General features: G+C 36.2%; 1 protein-coding gene across 1 annotated transcript in view; it reads left to right on the plus strand.

The window, feature by feature from the left end:
• Positions 1-27,945, plus strand: part of KYNU (kynureninase) — a 71,620-nt gene that overhangs the window by 7,000 nt on the left and 36,675 nt on the right. Inside the window, exons 3-8 of the mRNA XM_006768658.2 lie at positions 7,380-7,441; positions 9,175-9,246; positions 10,660-10,734; positions 13,508-13,654; positions 24,268-24,366; positions 25,160-25,233. Coding sequence (XP_006768721.1) covers positions 7,380-7,441; positions 9,175-9,246; positions 10,660-10,734; positions 13,508-13,654; positions 24,268-24,366; positions 25,160-25,233 — 529 coding nt within the window. The remainder of the gene's footprint in view (positions 1-7,379; positions 7,442-9,174; positions 9,247-10,659; positions 10,735-13,507; positions 13,655-24,267; positions 24,367-25,159; positions 25,234-27,945) is intronic.

Consider the following 27,945-nt stretch of genomic DNA (forward strand, 5'->3'; position numbering starts at 1 on the left):
CTGAGGATACCCAGCAGGAGATATGGAGAGATTCCTCTTTTTTGTTTGGGGTTTGGAGGTGCCCAGATGAGGCCCAGCTGTGAAGCAATGCAAGCTGCTGTGGGGTCTTTGGCCTTCTGTTGGATGTTCTGGGTCTCTCTGATCCAGCTGCAGTTTGTTAGGTAATTTTAGATTCCAAAGGGCCAGGCCATTAATATGCAAAAGTCTCTGTGCACAGCTTGGGTGGGGCGTGGTCTCAGGGGATCAACAGGGCGGGGATTACAGCTATGGCTGATCCTTAGTCCTGCCCTAAGAGGCCCGGGGTCTCAGTGTCCCTCAGTAATCGCTGCAAGCACCTCTGAGAGAAAGCCGCCCTCGAGTTCCTCCTGATGCCAGACAGTCCAGTTTCCCCCCGTATGAGTCTGGTTCCCCAGAGACTCACCCAAAACTGGAGTTCAGAGCTGTTGGGAGCTTGTCACTCCCTCCTGATTTGAAAAGACAACCGCATCCTCAGTTGCCAGCCCTTTCTGCGTGCGCCTCTGTACCTCTGCACTTTACTTCCGCACCTCCTCTGAGTCTCAGTGTGCTTTTCTCTTTGCTTCTAGTTGTAGAATTTCCACTCAGCCAGCCTTCCTGTGGTTCTGGATGATGTCCTTTTTGTCTTTTAGTTGTATTTTTGAAGTGGTTGTGCGAGGCAGCAATTTCAGGCATTTACCTATGCCAACTTCTTTGTTTCCTCTTATTTAATCTTTTAAAAAGTATTTATTAACTCTAACTTGAGGATGTTTTGCTTCTCTTTGAAATTCCATATATTTTGATCAAACTCTTAATTTTCTGTTTGTGTCATATTTCATTTGAAATATTGTCAGTGACTGAAGGTAATCTTTATTTTAATTATTATTTTATTGCTTCTTTTGTTCGTTTTTTTGTTGTTGTTGACCTGAGGCATAATAATGAACAGTGTTTGCAAAAGCATAATTATAAACAACATTTTAAAAGCTTGGTATTTTCTTTTAAATTTTAGAAACTGTTACACCCCAAATTTCTTTACTCTTATAATTGTACTAGAGGCCTGGTGCATCAAATTTGTGCACGGGGGTGGGGGTGTCTCTCAGCCCGGCCTGTGCGCTCTCATAATCCAGGACCCCTTAGGTAGGGTCCCCAGGCCTGGCCAGCAATCAGGGACTATCGGGGCTGTCCTTCCCACTGCCGGCAGCTGGCCCAGCCCCTGCCACTGCCACTGCTTACCATCTGTGTGGCATTGCCCACCCTCCCCAGCCACCAGTTGCCTCCCTCTGTGGGTGACAGGCGTAGGGTACGATCACTTGGCTGGCCTGAGCCTCCCTCTGCAGGGTGATTGCTGGCCAGCCCCACACACCCACTACAGCATTGCTGGCCAGTGGCCTGGGCCTCCCTCCATGGGGCGATCAATCATGGGGCCCCCAGGTCTATCACCCTATAGAGGGAGGCCCCAGTCACCCACCGCAGTGCCACCAGCTGGGTGGCCTGGGCCTCCCTCTGCGGGGTGATTGTGGGGCAATGGTGTGGCCCCCTGACCAATCACATCGCACCCACCTTGGCTGGCCTGGCACCAGTGTGTGCCATAGCATGGTCATCCAGGAAGGTCATTCAGACAGTCATTCTGCTCTTCATTCAATCGGTTGGTTTGCATATTATGCTTTTATTATTATAGATATGTTAGACAAAGGGGTTTAAGTCAAGTTGAAAATGAATTAGTTCACTTTATTTGCTTTAGTACAACCATGTCAAACTTGTGGCCCGAAGGATGCATGTAGCTCACAATGAATATTTTTGCAGCCCACACAATATAATGGTATGTATGAAATGTTTTAATAAAAATTTCATAACTTAATTTTTACAATATCCTGTTATAAATAATCCTATATAATAAAAGTCCAATATGCAAATAAACCGAACAGGAGAATGACCGGTGGAACGACCAGTTGCTATGACACACTGACCACCAGGGGGAAGATGCTCAACACAGGAGCTGCCCCCAACCAGCCAGCCCCCGATAAGCCAAGGTATGTGCCAGCAGGGGCCCCCCCAATTGCCCCGCCAGTCGCCCTGCAGAAGGAGGCAACCAGTGGTGGTGGCAGGGGGCAGGACTGGCAAATGGGTAGCATCAGGCTGGCCAAGGCAGATGCCAGTGGGGGCCCCCCGATTGCCCCACTGATTGCCCAACAGGGCTAGGCTTAGGGACCCTACCCATGCAAGAATTTTGTGCACCCGGTCTCTAGTTATTAATAACGAACTACAACATTTGCTAATGACTGAGTACTATAATCGTGTTGCATTCAATTCCTTTCTCTAATGACTGAGTACTATAATCATGTTGCATTCAAACAATTACTCATTTATTTCAGCCCTTTGTATTCAGCATGTCTCTATTGAAATAAACCAAACCTACGTTTCTATGAAAATTGAAGCTTTTTTTTTTCTTGCAGCCCACATAAACTTAAAAAACTTGTTTATTTGGCCCGTGTTAGTCTTTGAGTTTGACATGCTTGCTTTAGTAGAAACACATTATATGGAAGGTATTTGTGTGTGTTTATCTTATTTGTTGTGTGTTTACCTTGTTGCAACTCCTATGCAGGTTACTAGAAAGTCCTATGCCTCGGTTACTAGAAAGTTCTGAGAATATTTGGTAAAGTTTGAAGTAACAAAAACATTTCATGGCTTCTGATTTGTTTTTTATCTTCATGTATTGTACTCTATATCTACTTTTTATCAATTTTCCTCACACTGTAAAACTAGAAACCTAGAATCCTCTTTGGAAGTAGAGGTAGTTAAATAAGAAAATATTTAAAACAACTGTGTGGTAAGTACAGTAAAGAGTAGCAGAAGTCAAATTTACTTTTGCTACTTGCTAGGCTATTTAGTATGTCTGAGCAAACAGGCAAGTTGTATATTTTGGCCTATGATTGACTCTTCACGGTTCTTAAAACAACAGCCTTTAATTTCATCATAAAATATCTCAAAAAGAAGTAACAGGAGGATACTAAAATTGTTATGTTGTACAATTTGATAGAGTGGATAGAGAGGAGGAAGAGACAATGAGTAATGATATTTATTCATAGACACAGAAAAGAATATCAATTTCAGATGAGAAGAAAAACTATTACTAAAACATCTTATAGAGAGCCTACAACTCTGAAAATATGGGATAACTTTCTCTTATAATTAATATCATGTTATCAAGATGCTAGAGATAGAATTGCTGAAGAATATTATTAGTATTATTATTAAGCCTATTTCTCCCTGGGTACATAAAAACCACAGAGGGCTAGCTACAAGCATTTCAGCTTATAAAGCTGTTGTAATGTGAACGTCAATTTGCTTTATGAACTCTGTGGTTGACCCTCCGAAAAGCAATAATCCCTGGAAGCCCTCTACAGAGTTGGAATGCTCAGCCATGCACGAGCCACTACCAGAGGCCAAAGGAATTTTGCTATTTGAAAAATAGACTGGAAAGTTCTCAAACTTCTCCCAAGCACAAATCTTGCGACCAGATCCACAATAATATTAGCTTCTAGTTAATAAAATATACAGAAAAGGATATGGCAGTTGCAGGGCCCCTCGTGAATTGTGTTATCAAACATTAAGCAGCTGGGAGGCCTGACATCCTCATGTTGCAAATTAATTGAAATTAAATTACACTTAGAAAGATGCAGAGGGAAGTCTGTGATGAACGTGGGCCTCCTCTATTTCACTTACAGGGTTTAAATAATGTAGAAATCTCTTCAAAATGTAACCGTGAACAGAGATTTTAATTATTTTTGTACGGAGAGTAAGTTTTTGTCTTCTATTTCCTATCTGTGAGACTTTAGGCAAGTTAGTTCATCTCTTTGGACATTCCTTTCCTCATTGATAAGGTATGGAAAATCAAAGTAAATAACCTTATCAGATAATTGTGAAGAATAAGTGATTTGCATAATACATGTCACATATTTAGATGTTTTGGCACATAGTAAGGGCTCAATAAACTTTCACTTTCCAGACATAGAAATAAGAAGGCAGAGCTTACATTTAACTCGGTTTCACTTCCTGGTAAAGCAAAAAATTATGTTCAATAAATAAATAAGCAGGAAATCACTTTTCAAATGAGAGCCCTGGCTCACACCCATCTCAGGTGAAGTGATTCACATCTTGACATTTACTGCAGTGAGTTGTAGATATCTTCAAAGTAAAGGATCTTTCGAAGACTGATAAACTTTTGGGAAGCTTTTAAAAAGATTTTCCTTCAATACGTGTAGTTCTTGAAATTGCAACATTAATTTTTTAAAAAGCTCAGGAAAAAGAAGAGAAACAAAGAAAAGCAACTTGGAAAAATTTCAGTTTCTTTTTTTAAAGGTTTATTTTCTTACAGAATGCTGATGACATTTAAGTATATTAGGAGAATGGTGGTTTCCGAAATACAATTTGAACTAGAAAAAAGATACGTCATTAGGTGACTTTTCTTTTTAAAATACACTAAAAATCTTTGGCCCTTTGATGTTAAGAGCACTTCATTCTTTAGTGCCTTTAGGTTACACTTGGAATAAACATTTCTACTAGTGTTCAGAAACTTTAATATTAGCACCACCTTCAGATAGATATGTCCACGCAGGTATGTATGTTAGACCGACCCTGTCCTTGATTAACTTTAGTAGCAGGTGAGGAGAGTATTTTGTGAAGCACTTGATTGACTTGAATTTAAAACGTTCCAAGGAGAATAATTTCCATGTGTGCCCAAAGTATCCGTGTCATGAGGGATTCTTTACCGAGAATTGATTCAGTGTTAGTAGGTCATTGAATGTGAGGGAAGGAAACACAATGTCCAGTGTATCTAGAATTCAGCCCAGCATATCTGGTTCATCACATTCCCAGGCAAGAAAAATTTTAGGTGATCTCAAATGAACACTGCCTTGTTTGGAGGACTAAAATTTCCCAGGAATCTATAATCATTTTAATCAGAATGTAATCATTAAGCAAAAATGGAATGTCTGAGCTTTTATAGAAATTCTCCCCTGTCCCATCCTGACTCTTTTAGATCTCTATTTTTCATTTTGTGTTTTCTTTTTTGTGTGCTTTCTTCTCATTAGAGTGCGTTCTTTCAAATACATCCCTTTCTGTTAATTCTGCTGTCTCTTTATATTACTATCCCTTCCTTTCCTCCTTCCACTCTCCATGCCAAAATAGTTTTTTAATGAAATAAATGGTTTTCAGAAAAGATGCATGCAAATAGCTAACATGGAGTTAAAGATAATACCAGATTATGTATCTTAGATAATGTTTTAGAAATAACAGTAAAAAATTTATACCATCATGTAAATAAACAAATTAATAAAGCTGGTATCACTTATCTAGCTATAATGCAAAAATATTTTCATATGATTGAAGATATATGCCACTGTATACAACATAAGCATATCATATCCATGTCTATATAGTGTGTTTAAGATAAATTTTATTAATGCGTGGAATGTAGAATAAGATTGTTTCTAGTGCCACTTGACTTCAGACACTATACACCTTACAATGACCAGGCATACACCCACCACTTGTTTAGCAACCTTGCTTAGCAAATGGGGAAATCTATCTGCCAAATGCAACAGGAAGGTGTGTGTGTGGTTTTTTTTTAATGTGTATGTTGAAATCTAGAATCCTAAATTGTACAATTACTTCCAGTGGCCTCCCCTCAATTAAACTAAACCTGGGATCTATCTATTAATTAGAGTAATTATTCCAATTACTGCCCATTCTATTCCAATGGAACTCTTGCAGAAGTATCTCTTTGGGTACAAAATGAAGGACATGTATTATACTCTTTTTCTAATATTTAGCACAGCCTTACAAGCATTAAATCTCACAGCCCATTTTTCTCAGTGATGGTAAAGGGACATTATCCTATTATACAGGTCTAATTGCCTTTGAGAGACATCACAAGAACTAAAAATAGGGCAAGTATTATCATCGTCATTGTGCTCTGAGTTAAGTATCCAATGTAAGCTTTGTCTCTGGGTCTGTTTTTAGTGCCACAACCCTCAACAGTAGCAATTAGATTGGATTATAATTGTGCCGTGGATATCTTAGTTTTGCATGCTTTTTTCATCAGATAATGCATTTGTATATTAACTAGAGGCCCGGCGCACAAAATTCATGTGCGGGTACAGTCCCTGGGCCTGGCCTGTGATCAGGGCCATCTTCCCCAGCTTCCTGCAGCTGGCCTCACCCCCTACGCCCACCCACCGCTGGTTCCCCAGTCGCCATCAGGTGATAGGTGCCTGACGGCTGGGGGAAGGGACCAGAGGTGGTCAGTGAGCCTCATAGTGACTGGTCCAGAGGTTGTTCTGCTATTAGGGTCAATTTGCATATTACCTTTTTATTATATAAAATAGAGGCCTGGTGCATGGGTGGGAGCCAGCTGGCCTGCCCTGAAGAGGGCCCCAGATTGGGGTGGGGGGTCACCGCTGTGGGGCGGGCCGGCCTGGGTGAGGGCTCGCAAGCAGTTTGCAGGCCAGCCATACCCTGGCTTTGTCATGAAGAACATCCGGAAGACGTCCGGTCTATCCGGTCTAATTAGCATATTACCCTTTTATTAGTATAGATTATCTGATATCAGTGTGTTTGAACAAGCCCCAGAGCTATTTACACACTTATATTTTACTTTCTAGCTCTTTTGTCTATCACATATGCCAGGGGTCCTCAAACTTTTTAAACAGGGGGCCAGTTCACTGTCCCTCAGACCGTTGGAGGGCCAGACTATAGTTTAAAAACAAACTATGAACAAATTTCTATGCACACTGCACATATCTTATTTTGAAGTAAAAAAACAAAATGGGAACAAATACAATATTTGTATTTGCATGTGGCCCACGGGCCGTAGTTTGAGGACCCTTGGCATATGCTATCACATATTTCACTGGAAGGAGTGAATTATGTTCAACAAAGTAGCCTGCTTTTAGGGAAGGTGCATTTTAATTTGACATTAGAAACAACCAGCTTTAAAAATGTGATTGGCTTTTATTTCTTTGAAGATTTCTTTTGGAAATACACTTACTACAAAAATGTGCTCTGTGGGAATTTGACAAACTAGCTGATAATAGGATAAATCATTTTTAGTTTACAGAACAAAACAAAAGCTTCATTACTTTGCTGTTATTGTTTACTATATCAAAAATAAACTGTAATTTTTAGTTAGCTATGTGCATCTAAGTCCAGATATTGTTTGATAAAATGGGCCACATGGGAAAACTTCCATTTCCTTCTGATGACTTATCAAATATGCCCTTATCTCTAAATACATTAAAGATGAAGGAGTAAAGCCTTCCTACTATGTTTTTCCAAATATCGTTAGCACTAATAGAAAAATTTAAATTATGACGTTTACTTTGCAGGAGCCAATGAGAAAGAAATAGTCCTAATGAATGCTTTGACTGTCAATTTGCATCTTCTACTGGTAAGTTTCTTCTCCCATCAAGGTTTTGTAAACATTCATTTACAGAACCTGACATTTTCCTATCTTTAATTCGTGAGCATCTGGTGATTTAGTTACTTAAAAATAAGTTGTGAGGCTATTTTCGTTTTCAGCGGGAAATGCTGGACCCTGGGAAGCTTCTTCATACTTCTAGGAGAGTTGACTCTTGCAAAGAGCTCTTTTCTCAGAACATGAGTAAGAGTCACAGTGGGTGAAAAGCAAAACCGCTTGCAAGCACACAAAACCATGACTTACCAATGCGAGCAAGCACCGAGCTTTATAGAAAGACAGTTTTTCAATATGCTGGACTTCAGCAGGGGGGATTATGGATCAGTATGGTTTTGTAGATTAATTTTTGGAAATCGGTTAAAAAAGAATGTGAAAATAAAACTAAATTGGAGAAAAGGGACCTCGTACCTGAAATGAGTTACTGTGTTTAAGGTGCTTCTTTTTTGTTAATCCTCACCCAAGGATATTTTTTCATTGATTTTTATAGAGAGAGTGGAAAGGAAGGAAGAAACAGAGAGAGAAAAACATCGATGTGAGAGAGACACATCGATTGGTTGCCTCCTGCACTCGCCCGACCAGGGCTGGGAATCAAGCCTATAATTGAGCCTACAACCCAGGTACATGTCCTTGACTGGAATTGAACCCAGGACTCTTCAGTCCTCGGGCAGACATTCTATGTACTCTATTCATTGAGCCAAACCGAAGTATTTAATAAATGTCAAATACATACTTGATTTGAAATATCATGTCTATAGTACGTGCTTGAAGCTTTATAAATGTTTTTCATTTTTAAGTTTTTGTGATCATGTCTACATGACTAAGATGCACAATGAACTCATTAACATTTTATTTTAGTAAGATGGAGACATGATAATTAAATATGATTGAAGGAACATGCTTATAGAGTATGCTAAGTATCATAGTAAAAAACATAGTTTTAAGTTCAGACATCCCTAGATTGACTTCCAGCTAAGATACTTAATGCCTGTTTGAATTTGGATGTTTTTTGAGGTGTTTAAATCTTAATTTTCTCCTTTGCAAAAATGAGAATAATAATAGTTACCTTGTAGGTATGCATGAGTATGAAATGTGATAATATGGAAAATTGCTTTAGCACCCATGCCAATGATCAACACGTAATTAACAGTAGCAATCATTTTCATTGCTATTATTGTCAGCCTCATTCTCCATGAACTATGGGTCAACCAAAAAAAAGGGCCCCAGTGAATGAGTGAGCCACTTCTCCCTGGTGCCCCTGGGAATGCGAAATGTTTCATGTTAGGACTTTTGAATTGGACCTAAAATAAAGTCCCATAATACAGTAAAGCAGTGCAAATATTATGTACTAGAAACCAAATCACCAGAGGAAGATAAACCAATATAAATAAGACTGCTATTTCAGACTCACAATAGAGAAATTACCATTAAATGCATTAGGAAGATAATTTTTCAATTAAAGTTTAAATAAAGTCTGAGGATTTATACTTTCTGATTCACATTTTCTCCTGAATTTGCCAGTCTCTTCTTTCTCTTTATAATTCGTTGGAAATGAGGCTAATTGGAAAGGTACCTTCGACAGACACCTACATGTGTAATTAATTAATGCCTTTTAAATGCTGGAGATTATAAAATGAAAGTGTAGTATAAACTAACCAAATGTGTAATTGTGCATTAATGTTTTTCTCAATAAATCTATTTCATTGCAGCTATCGTTTTTTAAGCCGACACAAAAACGGTACAAAATTCTTCTTGAAGCCAAAGCCTTCCCTTCAGATCATGTGAGATTCTTCAAATTATATTTATATTCTGTCTATTATTCCTAGAGAAGCATATCATTTGCCTGACTTGAATGTTTATTCCCTAGTCTTTTTCTAAGTAAACTTAGAATAAAAAGATCTGTCAAATGCTTTTGATTTAGGCATTTTAAAAAATAAATTGTAGCTTTATTTCTTTTGTTCAAGTAAAACATGTGCTAGGGGAGGAAAGAATTGAGCAGGAACATTGATTTATTAGTCTTTTCAAACAGCATTCAACAAACTGCTGGTCTAAATCAAGTGCCGTTATAAATGTTTTGTTAATTCTTGTTGCTCTTTTGTTTTATAAAATTATACTGATATATATCCTAGTGCTCAATCCTTTGGCTACACAGAATAGTAATATACAATTTTATTTGTCCATTTTTAAAGCATGCTAGCAAGTATTGAAAAAATTTTTATTAGAGATTTTTAAAAAATTTCCTGTGATTCACTAAAAAAGGCATGCTACTTTATCAGCAATTCAGTTGATAAGAAGTTAGATTGTTACAGACACAGATGAAAGTATATTGTTCATTTCAGTTTTAGTCATAGAGAAACTCAAGTTTCGTCCTTATATCATCACTGTTAACTATTCTAGTCCACATCTTGTAACTTTAAATCCTTTAATTATGTAATTATGTCACATTAATAGCATTACCATACTAAAAAGGATTAAAACCTTAATTAATAGCTTGAAAAAATTCGGGGTCACTATTACTGCAACTCATTCAGATCTAGTAGTCTCATTGAAAAGAACTTTTTGATATTATATATATATATATATATTTTTTTTACTAGTTTCCTTTCTCTAGGATGTCATTTGCATAGTCTCTGTTCAAGCCTAGCAAGTCCACACTATGCTTTGCTTATATTTTAGAATTTTGACTTGCATGGGTGATTTACTTTCTTATTCTAAAAATCTCTTGTAACTCCCTGAAGTCTAGTTGACTCCTATGTTTCCATTTATCTCTATTATTTATGTTTCAAAGAATGTTCAGATTCCAGCCTACAAATTATATTAAGCAGTTCTTCTCTAACGTATTGTGTTTAGTCACTTTTAACCTTGACCTTCGGTATAATAATGTACGTTTATTGCTATTTATTTATTTATTTTAGATTTTTTAATGGCTTTTATCTATTTTGAGAGAGGGCAAGAGAGAGTGAAGCATTGATGTGAAAGCAAACCGATGATCAGCTGCCTCTTGCATTCTCCCTGTGGAGGATTGAGCCTCCAACCTAAGCATGTGCCTGGGCAGGAAATCTAACTGGCAACCTTTGGGTGTGTGGGACAATGCCCAAAAAACAGCCACCTTGGCCAGGGCTTATTATTTATTTTCAGAGATATTTCAAGTACTTCTGTGCACTGTGATTTAATAAATTATCCTTATTTTTCAGTATGCTATTGAATCACAGCTTCAACTTCATGGACTCAACACTGAGAAAAGTATGCGGATTGTAAAGCCAAGAGAGGTATATGAGAAAGAGAAATACATATTCATCATACTTCTATTTAGTATTGATTTTTTCTTTGTTTTATTTAGATGTTTACTATCTTCATTATCTTAATGGAACTTTCAAAACGTTTAATAAAACCTATAATTCAGTAACACGTCATTTTATTTAAAGTGGGGGATTAAGACAAGAGTATACTTATTTTCATTTTCCAAGGGCTAGTCATGTTACAAGCAAAGTCTTTTATTATTAATAGCACTGGAGTCTGCCATAGTCTTCAGTGGGAGGGTGAAGATGGCAAATTGCATATATAATTTTCAATTTCAGATGCCATTGCCTGTGGATGCCATTAAAATCACATTAAAAACTAGTAATATTTTTTTTTGGAATGGAATGATGCCATCTTTTATGTCTCTTCTTATTCTAAGTATTAAATGTTTGCGTTTGAGCTTGGACTATGGTATAGAAAGGGATGTGATATAGTATTAAAAGCTTGTGCTTCATAAGTGGCTGACATACCCCTGAGCAATCCCAGACCCACCAACGTACTGGGTAAGGGATTTTGGGAAAGTTACTTTATCTCTCTGAGATCCCTTCATATTTAAGCAGGTAACAAAGGAAACACCTAATCAGGCTTGGCAATATGTGTAAGATCAGAAATAATGCACACTTTACATTAATAGAGATATAAGGCTACTAGTAAGATGTAGAAACTTTGACATAGAGACCCTGTGGCTTGTGAAATTTCACAGCAGGATATCCACATAGAATAAATGTTAAGTTCACAAATGATGCTGCTGGACTGTTTGAGCAATTATTTCTTTCAACAGAGAATATGTTGAGGAATTAAAATCTACTTCATTCACTTCTATTTGCCAACATGCAATAAATTAAGGAAATGGAAAGTTTCCACACCTGTGAGAGGATATTTTTTCCCCATAGGTCATGTATATAAATAGCTAATTTCCAACAAAAAGGAATACAGCCACTAATATATCACAAGTCTTGATGTTAAAAGTGACAAGTGTTATGGAGATTCATGAGGTAATTATAATCTTGGAGCACTCTTTAGCATTACTGGATTAGAGCAAGTCAACATGAAAGATTTTCAACCTTTTTCACCTCATGGATCACATAAACTAGTAACTAGAACTAAAATTCTGCGGCACACCAAAAAATATACCTTTTGCCGATCTGACAAAAAAATAGGTATAATTTTGATTCATTCACATCTGATGGCTATTGTTGTGTTGGCTGTTGTCATTTTTATTATTTGACACAACGTCCGTGCCCCTGACTAAATAGCTGAGTGTTGCATGTCTAAAAATCCTTGCAGCACACCAGTTGAAAATTACTGCCATAGCTATCATCCATACACACACACACACACACACACACACACACACACACACACACACATATATTTCAGAAAGGGAGAGAGAGATAAAAACATCAATAATGAGAAAGAATCATCCATCGGTTGCCTTCTGCACAGACCTAGCCCACAACCCAGGCATGTGCTCTGGCCAGGAATTGAGCCTTGACCTCCTGGTTCATAGGTCGACATTCAACCACTGAGCCATATCAGCTGGGCCATATCCTATCTATAACAAATATATTTATTTGCTTAATACTGATTCTTAAAAGAAATAATAAGTATTAGTATATAGAGTGCTTTTCTTACTATTTTTTGAAATTATGGTGGACAAACCATATTAGATTCCTTTAAGAAAAAGAGATTTGGATTATTATATTATTCATTTTACTTAGAAGATTGTTTCAGAATTACTGAAACCCTTTTTATAAATAAAGTACACATCACTAAAGAACTCAGAGATTTCAATATCAATACTATTTTTATAGATTTCCATTTTGTAAACAAATTCTAAGCTTCTAGTAGAAACTAGAGTATGTATCATATATATATTTTGGCCTAACACAGGATTCAGTAATTAGCAAATAGCAAGAATTATTAAAAAATAACTGAAGGAAAACTTATGAATAATGAAAATCCCTCAAATCCTTCTAATATTAGTATAGTTAGTGATGCTTTCACCTCAAAATCATGTGAGATTTAGCACTGGAGAATATTTCTGAAGATTTCATAAATGGATAAAAATTGTTATGATACAATTTGATACTTTGTATTTAGCTGATTTCTTTTTACTTTTTCAAGTTGTTTACAAGACCAAATCTAAATTCATGCACAATTTTCACTAAGTAACCAATCATTGGTCTTACATGGGGAGATGTGCAGAAAATTACTTTAATAATTGAGTTTTACAGATATTTTTTTCCAATTTGGGTCTTGATGTTTAGACTGCTGTGGAGGAAATTTAGCACTTAAATTAGTAGAAGATAACAGTTATATCCAGATGAAAGATGCATAAGCATTTTTATTCCATCAAAAATTCACAATATTAGGTTAAGTGAAATACTTATCTCTAAGAAATTTCTCTTGCTATGTAATATTTCATGGACTTGTACTTTCTGTATTTATGGGGTGGGGATAAGAATGAAATAATTTATAAGTATGCAAATAGCAACAATTAATTGGAAAATAAAGTAGGGTTCTGCAAAAAATTATACTTTATAAAACTCTTTTTACTATGTTATTATCATTATTTAATAATAATAAAAACCATGCTCAAATGCCTCTCTCTTGCCAAATTTTGGAAGATCTTTAATTTGAAAAGAAAAAATACCTTTGATCTACTTATGGCGGGAAAGTGCTCATGGTGAATTTTTGATTGGAAACTATGAAGTGAGAAATTTATTATTGTGCCTTTAGGGGGAAGAAACCTTGAGAACAGAAGACATCCTTGAAGTAATTGAGAAGGAAGGAGACTCTATTGCAGTGATCCTATTTAGTGGGGTGCATTATTATACTGGACAGCACTTTAATATGCCCGCCATCACAAAAGCCGGACAAGCAAAGGTATGCACATCATTTGCTCCTTCTCACAGCACCCCACACATCACCCTACTGACTGTACTTCTAGTGAAATATCTTTGTGTCTATGTAAAATTACTTAAAGAGTTAAAAAAAGAGAGAAAGCTTAACATATAAAAAACTTATAAATCTTTTTGCTTTAGGCATCTCCTTTTAAACCTCTTTTTATCACTTCTTTGGTCTCACCTCCTTACTAGCATCTACTGTCCCAATGTTACCTCTAAGCAGCAGCACAGGTGAGCTTCCTGCCAGTGATATCACCTGAACTGAGCTGCTTAGTCAACAGGAAGCAGACAGAATATTTAGGAAAGTAGCTACATGCTAAGGCCGTTTGTCATACTGTAACTCTTTATAAATATACTTCAGTCTTGCTTAATCCTAGGTAGCTGAAAAGGACTGGTGCAGAATAAAATTTCATCAGAAGATTGAGTTTTGCACAGTTTACATTAAGGAAGTCATTTTTATCCCTAGGAATCTTAAGAAGTTACACCTACAATAAGAACTTTTCCTTAAGTATTACCAAATCACACTTAAATTGTTTGCCATTTTTAAATTGTGTTATTTTATATATGCTTTTGTAAAAAAGTTATTTTAATATATGTTTGCTTTAAAAAAGAGACCAGAGAGGAGCAACACTCTCAACAGTTACAATTTGGATTTAAAATCCTTAAATGTGTCTCTTGGCCTTCTTTCGAAAAGTGTCTATTTAGGTCCTTTGCCCATTTTTTTGATTGGATTGTTTATCTTCCTTTTGTTAAGTTGTATGAGTTCCCTGTAAATGTTGGAGATTAAACTCCTACCAGAGATAACATTGGCAAATGTGTTCTCCCATGCAGTGGGCTTTCTTGTTGTTTTGTTGATGGTTTCTTTTGCTGTGTAGAAGCTTTTTATTTTGATGCAGTCCCATGTGTTTATTTTCTCCTTAGTTCCATTGCCCCTAGGAGCTGTATTGGTAAAGATATTGCTACGACATATGTCTGCTATCTTGCTGCCTATGGCATCTTCTAAGATTTTTATGGTTCCCCTCTTACATTTAAGTCCTTTATGCATTTTAAGTTTATTTTTGTGTATGGTGTAAGTTGGTGGTCTAGTTTCATTTTTTTTTTGCATGTATCTATCCAATTTTCCCAACACCATTTATTGAAGAGATTGTCTTGCCTCCTTTGTCATCTACACAATGGAATATTATGCTGCTGTAAAAAATAAGGAATTCTTATCATTTGCAATAGCATGGATGGAACTGGAGAGCATTATGCTAAGAGAAATAAGCCAGTCAGAGAAAGATAAATATCGCATGATCTCACTCATTTGTGGAATATAATGAACATCATAAACTGATGAACAAAAATAGGTATAGAGACAAAGAAGCATCAAACAGTCAAACTTCAGCAAAAGGCAGGGGAGGGTTGAGGTGGGGTAAGAGATCAACCAAATGATTTGTATGCATGTATATAAGCATAACCAATGGACACAGACACTAGGGGGGTGAGGGCATGTGTGTGGGATAGGGTGGGGGGCTGGGGCGAGGTCAATAGGTGAAAAAGGAGACATATGTTCTACTGTGTGTAATAGTTTAAACAATAAAAAAAAACTATATAGAATAGGAAATAAATCCTTAAATAGCAGTCCTATTTGATTCGGCAATGAAATCATGTATTTAAAAAGGTGACAATCAAGTTTTATTCTGAACATTAATAAGTTATGGGATTAATCTATGTGTGAGGTCTAGCTAATATATTCAGTTATTGAAGCTAATGAATGGAACTAATGAAAAGAAATTTAGCACCGTTATCAGCAGTCTCTAGGAACTTCCAACCATGACTTCCAACTGGTTTGATAGATAACTGTGAAAGTGGTGCATTACAAAAGATATAAAGATAATGTCTTCTTAATTTAGATATTAAATGCTAGGCACCAAAATAAAGGGAGGCCAATAAAAATCATATTTTAAAATCTTATACCAGTAATCAGCAGCCCCCATATCCCTCCGTATACACACACGTCTCATTAACCTTCATAGAAATGAGCATGAGACAGAGAAGAAAGACCATGGGTTTTGGAATCAATCACACAGTTTAAGGTTCGTCTTGGCTACATCATTTAATTGTTATATGATTTTAAGCAAATTACTTTCCTTTTCTGAGTCTCTGTTTTCAAAAGTGTTATTTTGAGATAACAAGACTCAGTTAATAAATTCAGTGTGGATATTGAAGAGGATAAAATATCTATTGAGTTGCACACTTTCTGCTGTTAAGTGATGGTCACCTCCCCCTCATAGGTCCTCAATATGAAGTTATAGAAAGTGGCTCAGAAATACATTTTCCTTATTTCCCATTTAAAATAAAAATACATTTATTTACTTAGGTGTTATGTAATTCTCATTCTTCATTACTTTGGATGCTAAAACCATTCTCTCAGCATTTTGCATGCTTCTGTTCACTTAAACATATCAAAAGTGCCTACCAACTGAAGTTCTCTTGGAGTTTTCAGACAAATGAAGATATGAATGAGCAGTTTCATCTAAATGTAACCACAAAGAACTGATATACTAGTACTATGGGAGTTAAATGGTGATATAGCAGACTTAGATCCATTAAAAAATTGTTCTTGACCAAAGTGATATACTCTTGCTATACAACTCCCCCCATCATCATTGGAGGTTGAGAAAAGTTCATTAAAATGTAGACAGACATAGCTCTCTTGCGTGGTCTGTGAAGATAAAGCTGAAGGAGAGGCAGAGAGAATATTAAAGGTGTCAATCAAGAGAGAGATAAGAAGTTATAGAAAAGGCTGTTAGGAGTGGCTCAGTGAGATAAAAAAAAAAAGGAAAGTTTTCAGACATGAAGTATGGTGGAAACAAAAATGATGTTGGATGGAGCAATAAAACAACAAGAGTATTTGGAAGAAGGAACTTTACATTTATGTAAAAGGAAAGTGACAGAAATTGTGAAGAACATATTAATTAAATAAATACATGCATGGGAAAAAGAGAGAAATCATAAATGGCTTGATGAGTTATTTTGAATCCTGAAAACCATCACACCTACAGCAAAAAATTTCCAGAACATTTATAACACTCAGTATCTCCTATTCTGCCTTCTTCCAAATGCTGCCTGTTAGCTCTCTACCACTCTCCTGACTTCTAACAAAATGTGTACACACACTTTGAATAATTATGAATTCTAATGAGTTAAATCTGAAAATAACGAAACATCAATTGAGCTATATCAGCTGTTTAAGTGTGTATACATTTTTGGGACACCCGGTATATTAGCTTTGTCCATCTTTGAACTTTATATAAAGATACATATATATCTAAATATAGATAGATATACATATATCTAGATATAGATAGATATAGATATAGATAGATACATATATATTTATATTACAATATGTATTACTTTGTGTCTGACATTTGATTACTATTACATTTGTAATATTTATTCATGTTACATGTAGCAGTAGTTTTATTTTTATTTCAGTATATAATTACAGTGTATGAAATAGATCACTATTTCCAGCATAATCAGTATAGACATTTAGGGTTTTCTTTTTCCACTTGAGGGCTATTAAAATAAGTGCTATTCTGAGCATTCTTATAAATTCCTTTAAGTAAACATTCATACACATCTCTGTTAAATATGTAGCTAGAAGGGGAATTCTCAGAACATTAGGTATGTGTATGGTCATTTTTAATCAATAATGCTAATTTTCCAAAGGGCTGTATCAATCTGGCATATAGATGAGAGTTTTTATTGCTCGCCATTCTTACCAAAAGCAGATCTGATTAGTTTGTAATAGCAGCACATTGTAGTTTTTTAAATTTTTTTTAAATTAATGTATAATTGGCATAAAACATCCTACTCATTTCAGGAGTACATCATAATGATTTTACATTTATATACATTACAGAATGATCCCTATGATAAGCCCAGTTATCATCTGTTGCCATACAAAGTTACTATAATATTAATATAGGCCCAGTGAACAAAATTCATGCACAGGTGGGGTCCCTAAGCCTGACCAGTGATCAGGGCCAATTGGGGCCTTCCGGCTCCCCTCCCTTTCCCAGCTACTGGCTGCTGGCCGGGGCCTTCCTTTGGTGGTCAGCACACATCATAGTGAGCGATCGAACTCCTGAGGGGACACTTTGCATATTAGGCTTTTCTTTATAGAGAAGATTGCTATACTTGTTATATAATACACACATGACTTATTATTTTATAACTGAATATTTGTACTTTTTAATTCCCTTCAACTATTTTACTACCCACCAACCTCTCTCCTCTCTGGTAACCACTAGTTAGTGTCTTACCTGAATCTATGAGTCTGTGTAGATTTTGTTTATTCATTTATTTTGCTTTCTAGTTTTTACATTTTAGTAAAATCATACAGTATTTGTCTTTCTCTGACTTACTTCTTTAGGTTCATCCATGTTGTCACAAATGGAAATATTTCATTCTTTCTTATGCCTGAGTAATATTAGATTGTATATATGTACCACATCTTGCTTACCCATTCATCAATAAATGGAAACTTGGGTTGTTTCCATATCTTGGCTATTTTAAATAATGCTTCAATGAACATAATTTATGATTTGGATTCAAATTAGTGTTTTGGATTCTTTTGGTTAAATACCCACAAGAGGAATTGCTGGATCATATGGTAGTTGCATTTTTAATTTTTCGAATAAAATCCTTGCTGTTTTTCATATTGGCTGTACCATCTATATTTCCACCAACCGTGTATGAAGAATCAAATTTCTATACCAAAACTTGTTTGTTTTGATTTTTTTTTATAACTGCCATTCTGACAGGTGATATCTCATTTTGGCAATTCCCTGATGATTAGTGATGGTGGTCATGTTTTCATATGCCTATTGGCCGTCTGTCTGTCTTCTTTGGAAAAAAGGCTATTCAAGACGTCTACCCATTTATTTTGTTTCTTAATCATTTAACATGTGAAAAATTGTGTTGTCATCTTGATCGGGTTTCTATCCATTTTTTGTGTGTCACTGACCAAGTTTTTGAGTGTTGTCCCAAAAACCATTTTTCTCATATGCCCTGTGGATTTTATTACACAATCTTTTTTTAGGGGGAGCGGTAGGGGAGTAGAGGGGAAAGTTTCATTGATTTATTTATATTTTCATTCCAACACCCCTCCCCCCTCCCCTTTGTCAACCATTAGCTGGTTCTCTATATTTCTGGGTCTATTTCTATTTTGTTTATTCATTTATTTATTTTTTAAATTCATCTTTATTGTTGAAAGTATTACAAATGTCTTCTTCTTCCCCACCATTGACCCCATCCTCCCGACTCCTGCCTCCTTCCAGGCCCTCACTGCACTATTGTCTATGTCTATGGGTTATGCATATATGCGTACAAGTTCTTTGAGGGTGGACCCCACAAAATTCCTGGGTTTGTGCTCGTGCTCTGCACATTGTTGATTATCTTTAAATACAGACCTGTTTGGCCAGTGAAAGGATAAGTGAGTGTCCATCAGCAAGATGGATCTCATGTTGCATGGGACAGAAGAGTTTATGCAAATAGAGGGAAGGAGGTATGGAACACCCAGACAGGAAAGCTGTAGAGGACCAGATCTGAAATGTAGTTAGGAGCCAAATCAAGGACAGCGAGTTCCATTGTGAAGTTAATGGGTGGTTCTTTGAATGGGTACAGGGAATCTTACAATCAAATGTATGATTTCGCAAGCTCATGGAAGGAAGGAAGGCTGGAAGTATTTGTAGAGGGTAGAAGACTACCACAGCCCAGTTGGTGTGGCCTAGCGGTTGAGCATCCACCCAGGAGCCAAGAGGTCGCTGGTTAGATTCCAGTCAAGGCACATGCCAGGGTTGCAGGCTGGATCCCCAGTGTGGGCCCTGCAGGAGGCAGCCAATCGATGACTTCCTCTCTCATTGATGTTTCTATCCCTCTATCTCTCTCCCTTCTTCTCTCTCTAAATTCAATAAAAATATATTTAGAGAAGACTACTGAAATAGTCTGGGGACTAATGATAAAGCAAGGTGGCTGAACACTCCTATGCTTCTATGTGGTTGTATCAATACGAGTGTGAGCCCTGTGGGTAATTTTAATAAAATCTGTTAAAATATTTATTTATTTAAAAATTTACATGAAATAGGTACGCAAGTGTGGAGTTTCTGTTTTCACCAATTCATATTGTTTTAATTACTCTTAGAAGTAATATAATAAAAATATTAACTAGATAGCTGTAGAGAGGTTTGGAGGAACGATGAGTTCTTTAATTTTTATGATGCTGCCATCTAGTGGAACTTTTGTAAAATTATTTTGTGGTAATACTCAACTTTGTATCTTCTGGTCTTTTAATCAAAATGGTTATATTTTAATAATTTATGTTTTATGCCATCTATGGGGAAGGAATTGTACATGCATTAAGACGTATTGTAGGAGCGTGAGTGTTGTTGTCTTAATGCGGTGCCACAGATGTAACCACAGGGCTTTTAGTAACGGGATCAAGTAGGTGAAGTTTCATGGTTTCCTCGTTGTGCCTATTCTTTATAAAAAATTGATAATAAAGTGCTGAGTTTTCTGATCCTTGAGGTTTCCAAGAAAATTTAAGTTGTAAAATCGTATCTATGAAAAGTTGAGTTGTAAAAACGTTGTTTGCAAACCCAGATTTTGCTAAACTCTAAATTTTGATAGAGATTAATTGTATTTCTTTTCTATCACTCCTAAATCTTATGTTAAAATGGAGCATCCGTTGTATTTTTATGATATGTGTTGCTTCTTTTTTGTGAGGAACGAAGCCCAAATACACCTCTTCCCCAAATTAGTTATATTTTACCAGTAAAAACTTTTTCTGAGATGCAAGTTTAGTCCACATTATAATGAGCAAGGTTTCTAATTAACTGATTTTTCAATATGTTAAATGTTGTTTTTAATAGAAACTATGCTCTCACAGTGGTCAGCAAACTCATTAGTCAACAGAGACAAATATCAACAGTACTTCTTCAAAATAGACTCGCCCAGGCCGAAAACTGACTTCTGCGCATGGGCCACGAAGTTTAAATCGCACTGTACGTGGGCCCACATGTGGTATTTTGTGGAAGAGCCACATTCAAGGGGCCAAAGAGCCGCATGTGGCTCGCGAGCCACAGTTTGCCGACCACGGCTCTAGGGTAACAGTCAGAAAACTTTTTCCCCAACAGATGGGATAGTAAATAGTTTAGAATTTGTCAGCCTGATTGTCTGGGTTTCAATTACTCAATTCACCTACAAGAGCAGCCATAGACAATATTTAACAAATGACAGGGTTAACTTTATTTATTAAGAACAGGTCATAGTTTGCATCCTCTCCTCTAGAGAAAGTGCCCATAATAGTTTGAATTCCTTTATTCTTAAGAGGTGTTAGAACAATCTAAAATTGGCCCCTCTGCAATTATTTCCTTTGAAAACCTCAATTGATAGATGTTTCTTCAAAGTGGAAGAAAATTTACAGTTTTGAGAATGTAATATTATATGTGTATATAGTAAACAATAGAAGAACTAAGAGGTAAAACATTTCTGCAAAGTGAACTATGACCCTCCCCACCCCTATTTTATGATCAGTTGTTTTTCTTTTAAATTAATGTTCAGGTACAAAGTTGTCTTAACGTGGAATGAGTCACTGTATTCTCTAAGTAAAACTTACGCTGATATGCAGAAAGCTAAGTGGTTTTGATGGTTAACCATTAAATTAGAACGTTACTACTTAGGTACAGTTTAAATGATACAAATTCACTAATCCAGGTTGTCCTTTTGGAAGTAGTTGTTTCTAAAACACCGAATTCTACTAGGCAGACATACAAGACACTTGAAGCCATACAAGTAAATAAGTCAGAATTGACTCAGCTAATAAGGAGCTGTTAAAGATTCCACTCAGTGTAAAGGAAGAACACAGCATAGAGTAAAAAACATCATTATTTTATGGGCTGTGTGGGAGGGAACAAAATATTCTACCATCAAGGTTCTTCTAGCTGGATTAATAATCAAATAGATATGAGACAGATTAGCAAGAGAAAACCAAAAGTAATACATACATATGTACGGGACCTCCACTTACATGAAAGTTACATGCAGAGTTGGCTTAGAGATAGAAAGGGAACATGAGTTTTTAAGACATCCTGGTCTAGGGATGAGGTAATGCACCTGGGAAGTGTCAAGAGATCATTGCAGGATGACAAGAAGAACAGATGTTTAGTAAATAGAAGCTTGCCCTGCCCTACAGAGAAGCCAAAAGAAGTTATCTCTGATAATCTCTTATTATGGCCGACGTCCCTAATGCAAGTTGTTTTTTTGGTAGTTAAAGGGAGGGGCAGAAGTTTCTCTGGAGCCTGCTGCTAAAGTTGCCTCAAAGTAATCTGCATACCACTGAGGCAGATCGTGGGATGGGATAACTGGTCCTTGGCCCCCACAGTCACCTTTGTATCAGCTGATTGGGTTAGGACTTGGCTTTAGGAATTCTGCTAGTCTCAGCTGAGCTCACGCAGGTATCTCTGGGTAAAGAAAGGAGAGTGGGGAGACCAGAGAACCAAACTAAGCTCATTAAGATGGATTCGGATGGACATTTTTTCATCTTCCACTTGGGCCAGCCTGTTGGCCAAGCTAGTCCTTCTCATAGATGGCAGAGGGCAAGAGAGAGCAAGCCTAACCACTCAAGTGCTTTAAGGATTCTACTTGTAGTGCATGTGCTAACATTCCACTGGTCAAAACAACTCACCTGGCAGATCCAAGTTGCAGAGAATAGAACCCTGCCCGCAGTGGAAGGAACTGAAAAATTACATGGCAAATGACAAGAAGGGACAAAGAATTGGAACTGTTAAGGCAATTTACCACAACATGCGTACACTTGAACTGATTAAAGTACATATGGGCATGTTGTGGGATTAAGTGATAAACTAAAAACGTCCATTAATGTCTTCAGTTTAGTAGGACACTCTACAGCAATAGTTCTCTAAAAGATTTTTATGCTATGTTTACATATCTTTCTATTTATTGTATTTGTAATTAAAACAATTTTAAAATATACTTATTTATTTTTAAATTTACTTTAGAATAGCAATATCAAACCCATTACATATTAACAAAAATTATATATGATTAAGGAAAAAAAACCCTATATTTTCTGAAATAAGCAAAAAAATGTTTTACATTTGGCAAATTCCTTTACTGTTTGGTTTAATAGAAGACAGCTTTTTGTGTGCATGTGTGTAATTTGCTTCTGCATTCAAGTTTTTGTGTGTGTGAAGAATAGGAAGAAAATTGTTCCTCATGCAGACATATAGTCAGAAAAAGCAGGGGTAGTTTAACTGCATATTTTTTGATACTGCACACGAATTTGACAAGTGAGAACTTCTTGGGAGTTGTAGTGCAGAACGTGAAATTACTGAACTGTCTGCACTTCGTTACAGTAAAATCCATTGGTTGGTTTTGCATTTTGAATGGACCTTTTATCCATGACATGTAACATCAAGATTGGCCATTTGGTTCACTGAGCTATGAATATTTTCACTGAGCTATGGATATTTTCCAATTACTTACATATTTCATTATGTATTATTTTAAAATTATATATCACTATTAAGCTCAGGAGAAATATCTTTACATACTGGGAAGGGGTCATATTCATAGAAGTGAGCACAAGTTTTTTAAAATTTTAATTTTTCTAGAAACTCTTTTAAAAAATAGAAATACTGTGAGTTGTTTTTCTTGAATTGACAGACTCACACATTTATAATGTTGTCTAACGGTTTCTCTTCCATGGGTGGGGGAGTGAGAGTCTTCATCGAGTAAAAGTGGCTTGCTTGTTCAGATCGCAACTCAAATAATCACATATGTGCATTACTCTGAAAGAACCATCCTACTTCAGAATGTGGTCGAATGTTTTAGGTATACTTCCCACATTAAACCTTCAAATATGAAAACTTTGAGATTTAATACAAATTCATCATCTTTACAGATTTATCAAGGATATTTTAAAGTAGGATAATCTGTCTCCCCCACTCTGTAACTGGATGGGTTTGATGTGCAGTGACAACCAGTACAGTTTGGGGCCCCTGCCTTCATTTATGCTAAGGTTCCAGCAGTTTTGCCCATCACTGCTTTTGCATTATCATATCAAATATCAACACAGTGGAGAAGGCAAAGAATGTCTTGCTATTGTGAAAATTGCTTTGACCTAAAAGTGTTTTGGGAATGCCCAGGATTTTGTGATTCACTCTTAGTGAACCACTGCACCAGAGGATGAACCAAATTTCTGTTATATTAGCTTGTCAAAAATTTTCTTTTTTCTTTTTATCTGAGAACAGTCTCTTATTGTTCCTTTTAATTTTTAAAAATTCTTTATTGTTTAAAGTATTACATATGTCTCCTTTTTCCCCCATTGACCTCTTCCCAGCCATTCCCACCCCCCAGCACATGCCCTCACCCCACTACTGTTTGTGTCCATGGGTTATGCTTATATGCATGCATACAAATCCTTTGGTTGATCGCTTTGTCAAAGATTTTCTTAAAGATATGTGTACGGACTATTTCTAATCATTAAGCAAATTTAAAACTTGTTATTATGTTCTCCCCCAGGGTTGTTTTGTTGGCTTTGATCTAGCACATGCAGTTGGAAATGTTGAACTCCACTTACATGACTGGGGAGTTGACTTTGCCTGCTGGTGCTCCTATAAGGTACGAATTAGTTAATATATTCACATCCTGTTATTCCCCATTAACATTAACCTAATTAAAACACTGGAAAGTTGACCAATTTTAGCTATTTGAATTAATTTTCTCTATTTTATTAGTATATTTTCTGATTTTAGTTAATTATAGTCATCCAATCTTATAGTATGATAATTAAATTCTGGTGTTTTCATCTACTATAGAGTACTTATTCCTTCAATTCCCTGGCTGTTACAGAAAGTCAGGAGATTATGGGAAAAATAACAACACTTCACACTTAAAAATTAATTCAAATTAATTGAGTTTTTAGTTTTGGTGTTTTTTTTTAATACGTTGTGAAATTTCTACATATGTAAGATAATTCTTATGGAATCAAGTTGCATTTGATATTTGAAGACAATTTAATTGACAGGGAGCATAGAAATGAAACCATTTTTAATCTAGGTGTTTTTAAAAATATGATACTTTTATTATTACTTAAATATTTTTGTGACAAAATAATTGAAACTAATGAGCTTTGAAATTAGATTGACTTCAGTGGAACTGTTATCTATTAGTTGGGGCAAAATTTAGCCAAAAAAGTAATAGCTATTTATTCTCAATGAACACTTCCATCTTTTATTTGTTTTTTTTTTGAACAAGGTAACCCAAAATTTATTTTATTATGAATGTTCAAGTAATCACACATATTGAACTAGTCAAAAGTTGGTTTCTTAACAACAACAAGAAAAAGATTACATTGTTTATCTTTGTCATATATTCAGATAAACCCATATAATTTAATTTATTTTCAACCCAGTATTTAAATTCAGGAGCTGGAGGTCTCGCTGGTGCCTTTGTCCATGAAAAGCATGCCCATACAATTAAACCTGCGTGAGTAGCATCTTTAGATTCTTCTTTGGTGTTAAATACACTAATTTGCATTAATAATATATTAAATTTACATAAATTCTTTAAGATGCTATCCATTAAGAATCTGGATTGATTATAATCATTTGACTGCTATATTAACAATGATGTGCTTTATCGGAAATAAATGCTTCCCAAAGAGCCCAATTGGTTGAACAAGAAATGTAATCACAAAAAGGGAGCTTCGGTGATAATAGTGAGTCACTGTAATCATGTAGAGCAGATGGTTTAATGAAAAGAGACTACTCAATTTTTTTCAAAAATTAGACTTTAGAAAAGTTCTGATTTCTCACATCGAAGAATAAATCAAAGGCAACAAGAGATGTGCAAAATAGAGCCTTAAATGTGGTGTTTTATTACTAAAATCACATCTACCTCTAAAGCTAGAAACATAATATGATGATCTTATAAGGAATGTCTTCTGTCCTAAAAGATTTTATAACCCATGAAAAATGAAGAAGCTGAGCACTAGACAACAGACTGCCTACATAAAAAGCAGCGCTTTTTAAAAAATTTTATATAACTTTCTTCATTGTTTAGAGCAAGTGTAAATGCAAATGTGATACACCAACACATAGACACATTTTTATTTGACTGGGGACCTCACAGTGTTTCCTTTACTTTTATCTGTATAGAGATGAATAAATAATATCCTTGGAGACAAACACACACACACACACACACACACACCTTTCATAGGAGTATCAGAGTATGTGTGATAAGGAGACTGGCTCTAGTAACTTAAGTCATATAATAATATTTGATTAGTTTTCTAAATCTTCCCAGCCACTGGCTGAGTGATATAATCTTTTCAAGAATTGAAGTTGAATTATAATAAAGCTTGGAGCACATCATATTTCTGAGGTTCTGTGTATATGAATCCTAGAAATTTAAGATAATTTTCTATAATTCATTTAATTATATATACATTTCTTTAAAGTTTTAAAGTTTTAAAATTAAATAGAGTTTCTCTAGACAGGTATTTTGTCAGGCAGACTTCTTCTTCTAATGATTGTCAGTTCATTAGATTTCTCCCTGTTTCCCAAATTCTCTGAAAAGAATATAAACCATATATTATAAGAACATCATCCTATATAAAGAAGGCTAATATGCAAATCGACCAAACGGTAGAACGACCAGTCGCTATAATGCACACTGACCATCAGGGAGCAGACACTCAACATAGGAGCTGCTCTCTGGGGTCAGTGTGCTCCCACAGGGTAAGAGCTGAGTGCAGGGGCAGTGGGCGAGAGCCTCTCCTGCCTCCGCAGCAGCACTAAGAATGTCCAACTGATGGCAGGGAGTGGGCCTAAGCCATCAGTCAGACATCCCTCAAGGGCTCTTGAACTGCAAGAGGGCACAAGCCGGGCTGAGGGACATCCCCTGCCCCTGAGTACACAATTTTCATGCTCTGGGCCTCTAGTGCATATTATAAAAGGTCTCTTTTTAAAAAAAATTTTTTTTATTGATTTCAGAGAGGAACAGAGAGGGAGAAATAGAAACATCAATGATGAGAGAGAATTATTGATTGGCTGCCACCTGCATGCCCCCTACTGGGGATTGAGCTCACAACCCAGGCATGTGCCCTTGACCAGAATCAAACCTGGGATCCTTCAGTCCACAGGCCAACGCTCTATCCACTGAGCCAAACCAACTAGGGCAAAAGGCCTCTTTTCAATTTTAGCAGACCTCATGGATAACATTTTATCTAGCATACTTGTTTGCTGGTATATAATATATTGCTGGCTTTTTGGTGAAGATCCATCACTCTGAACACTTTCTACTCTCCACTTATTTAAATTGTAATAGAGGATATGACATATTATATCATCCCAAAGAGCAAGCATTGGGAGTGGCAGAGGGGGCATGATAATTAATCTACACAATTCTATAGAATGCGAGTGTTAACAGTTAAGATCTGAGCTTACAACATCAGTCTATTACACTTGAGACTTCTTCACTGTTATTTGTCCTTTATGAATGAGGAGCAGGAGAGGGTGAAGGGGTTGTAGTATGCTTACATGTGTCTCAGATTGTAGAATCCCAACATTCTCTTGATGCTGTAATAGCTAAGTCCATGTTCCCAGGAGAAAGACCATACTAGGCAGGCCAGATTCACATGCTAGCTTGACCATTTGCTGGTCCGTGACCTGAAGAATGGTCCTTGACATTCTGTTCTAGCCTCAAACTAAAGTCAGTGTCAGCATCTACCTCAGATTACTGTGAGAATAAAATGGGATGATGCATGTAAAAGTACTAAGCACAGCAACTTAAGCGCTGTATGTGATCCACGCATGTAGGCTAAGAACTTGCATTTTTAACTTGTAGACTTTTGTGTAGCAGAGATCAGTTCTCTCAAGCTCAAAACATAACCCCAAGCATCACATTTTCTGATCTTTAGGATGTTATACACTTTTGTGCCTAAGGCCACGTTCATTTCCGCAGGTCTTTGACAACCTGACGGTCTAAGTTTCCATTCCTTGATTCTCTCTTACATCTTCCTGGTTTCCTCCGTGATTAATGAGTTGAATGAGATATTTGTGTGTATTTGTTTTATATTTGTATAAGAGTCATGCTTTTAACTTTTTTGAAAATTATACTTTATTAATTATCGTTGCATTTCAACTATTTGGCTATGGAGACTGACAAGACCCAAATCAGGCTTGATTCAAAATG

This window comes from Myotis davidii, unplaced genomic scaffold (genome assembly GCF_000327345.1).
Source record: "Myotis davidii unplaced genomic scaffold, ASM32734v1 scaffold560, whole genome shotgun sequence".
Classification (NCBI taxonomy): Eukaryota; Metazoa; Chordata; class Mammalia; order Chiroptera; family Vespertilionidae; genus Myotis; species Myotis davidii.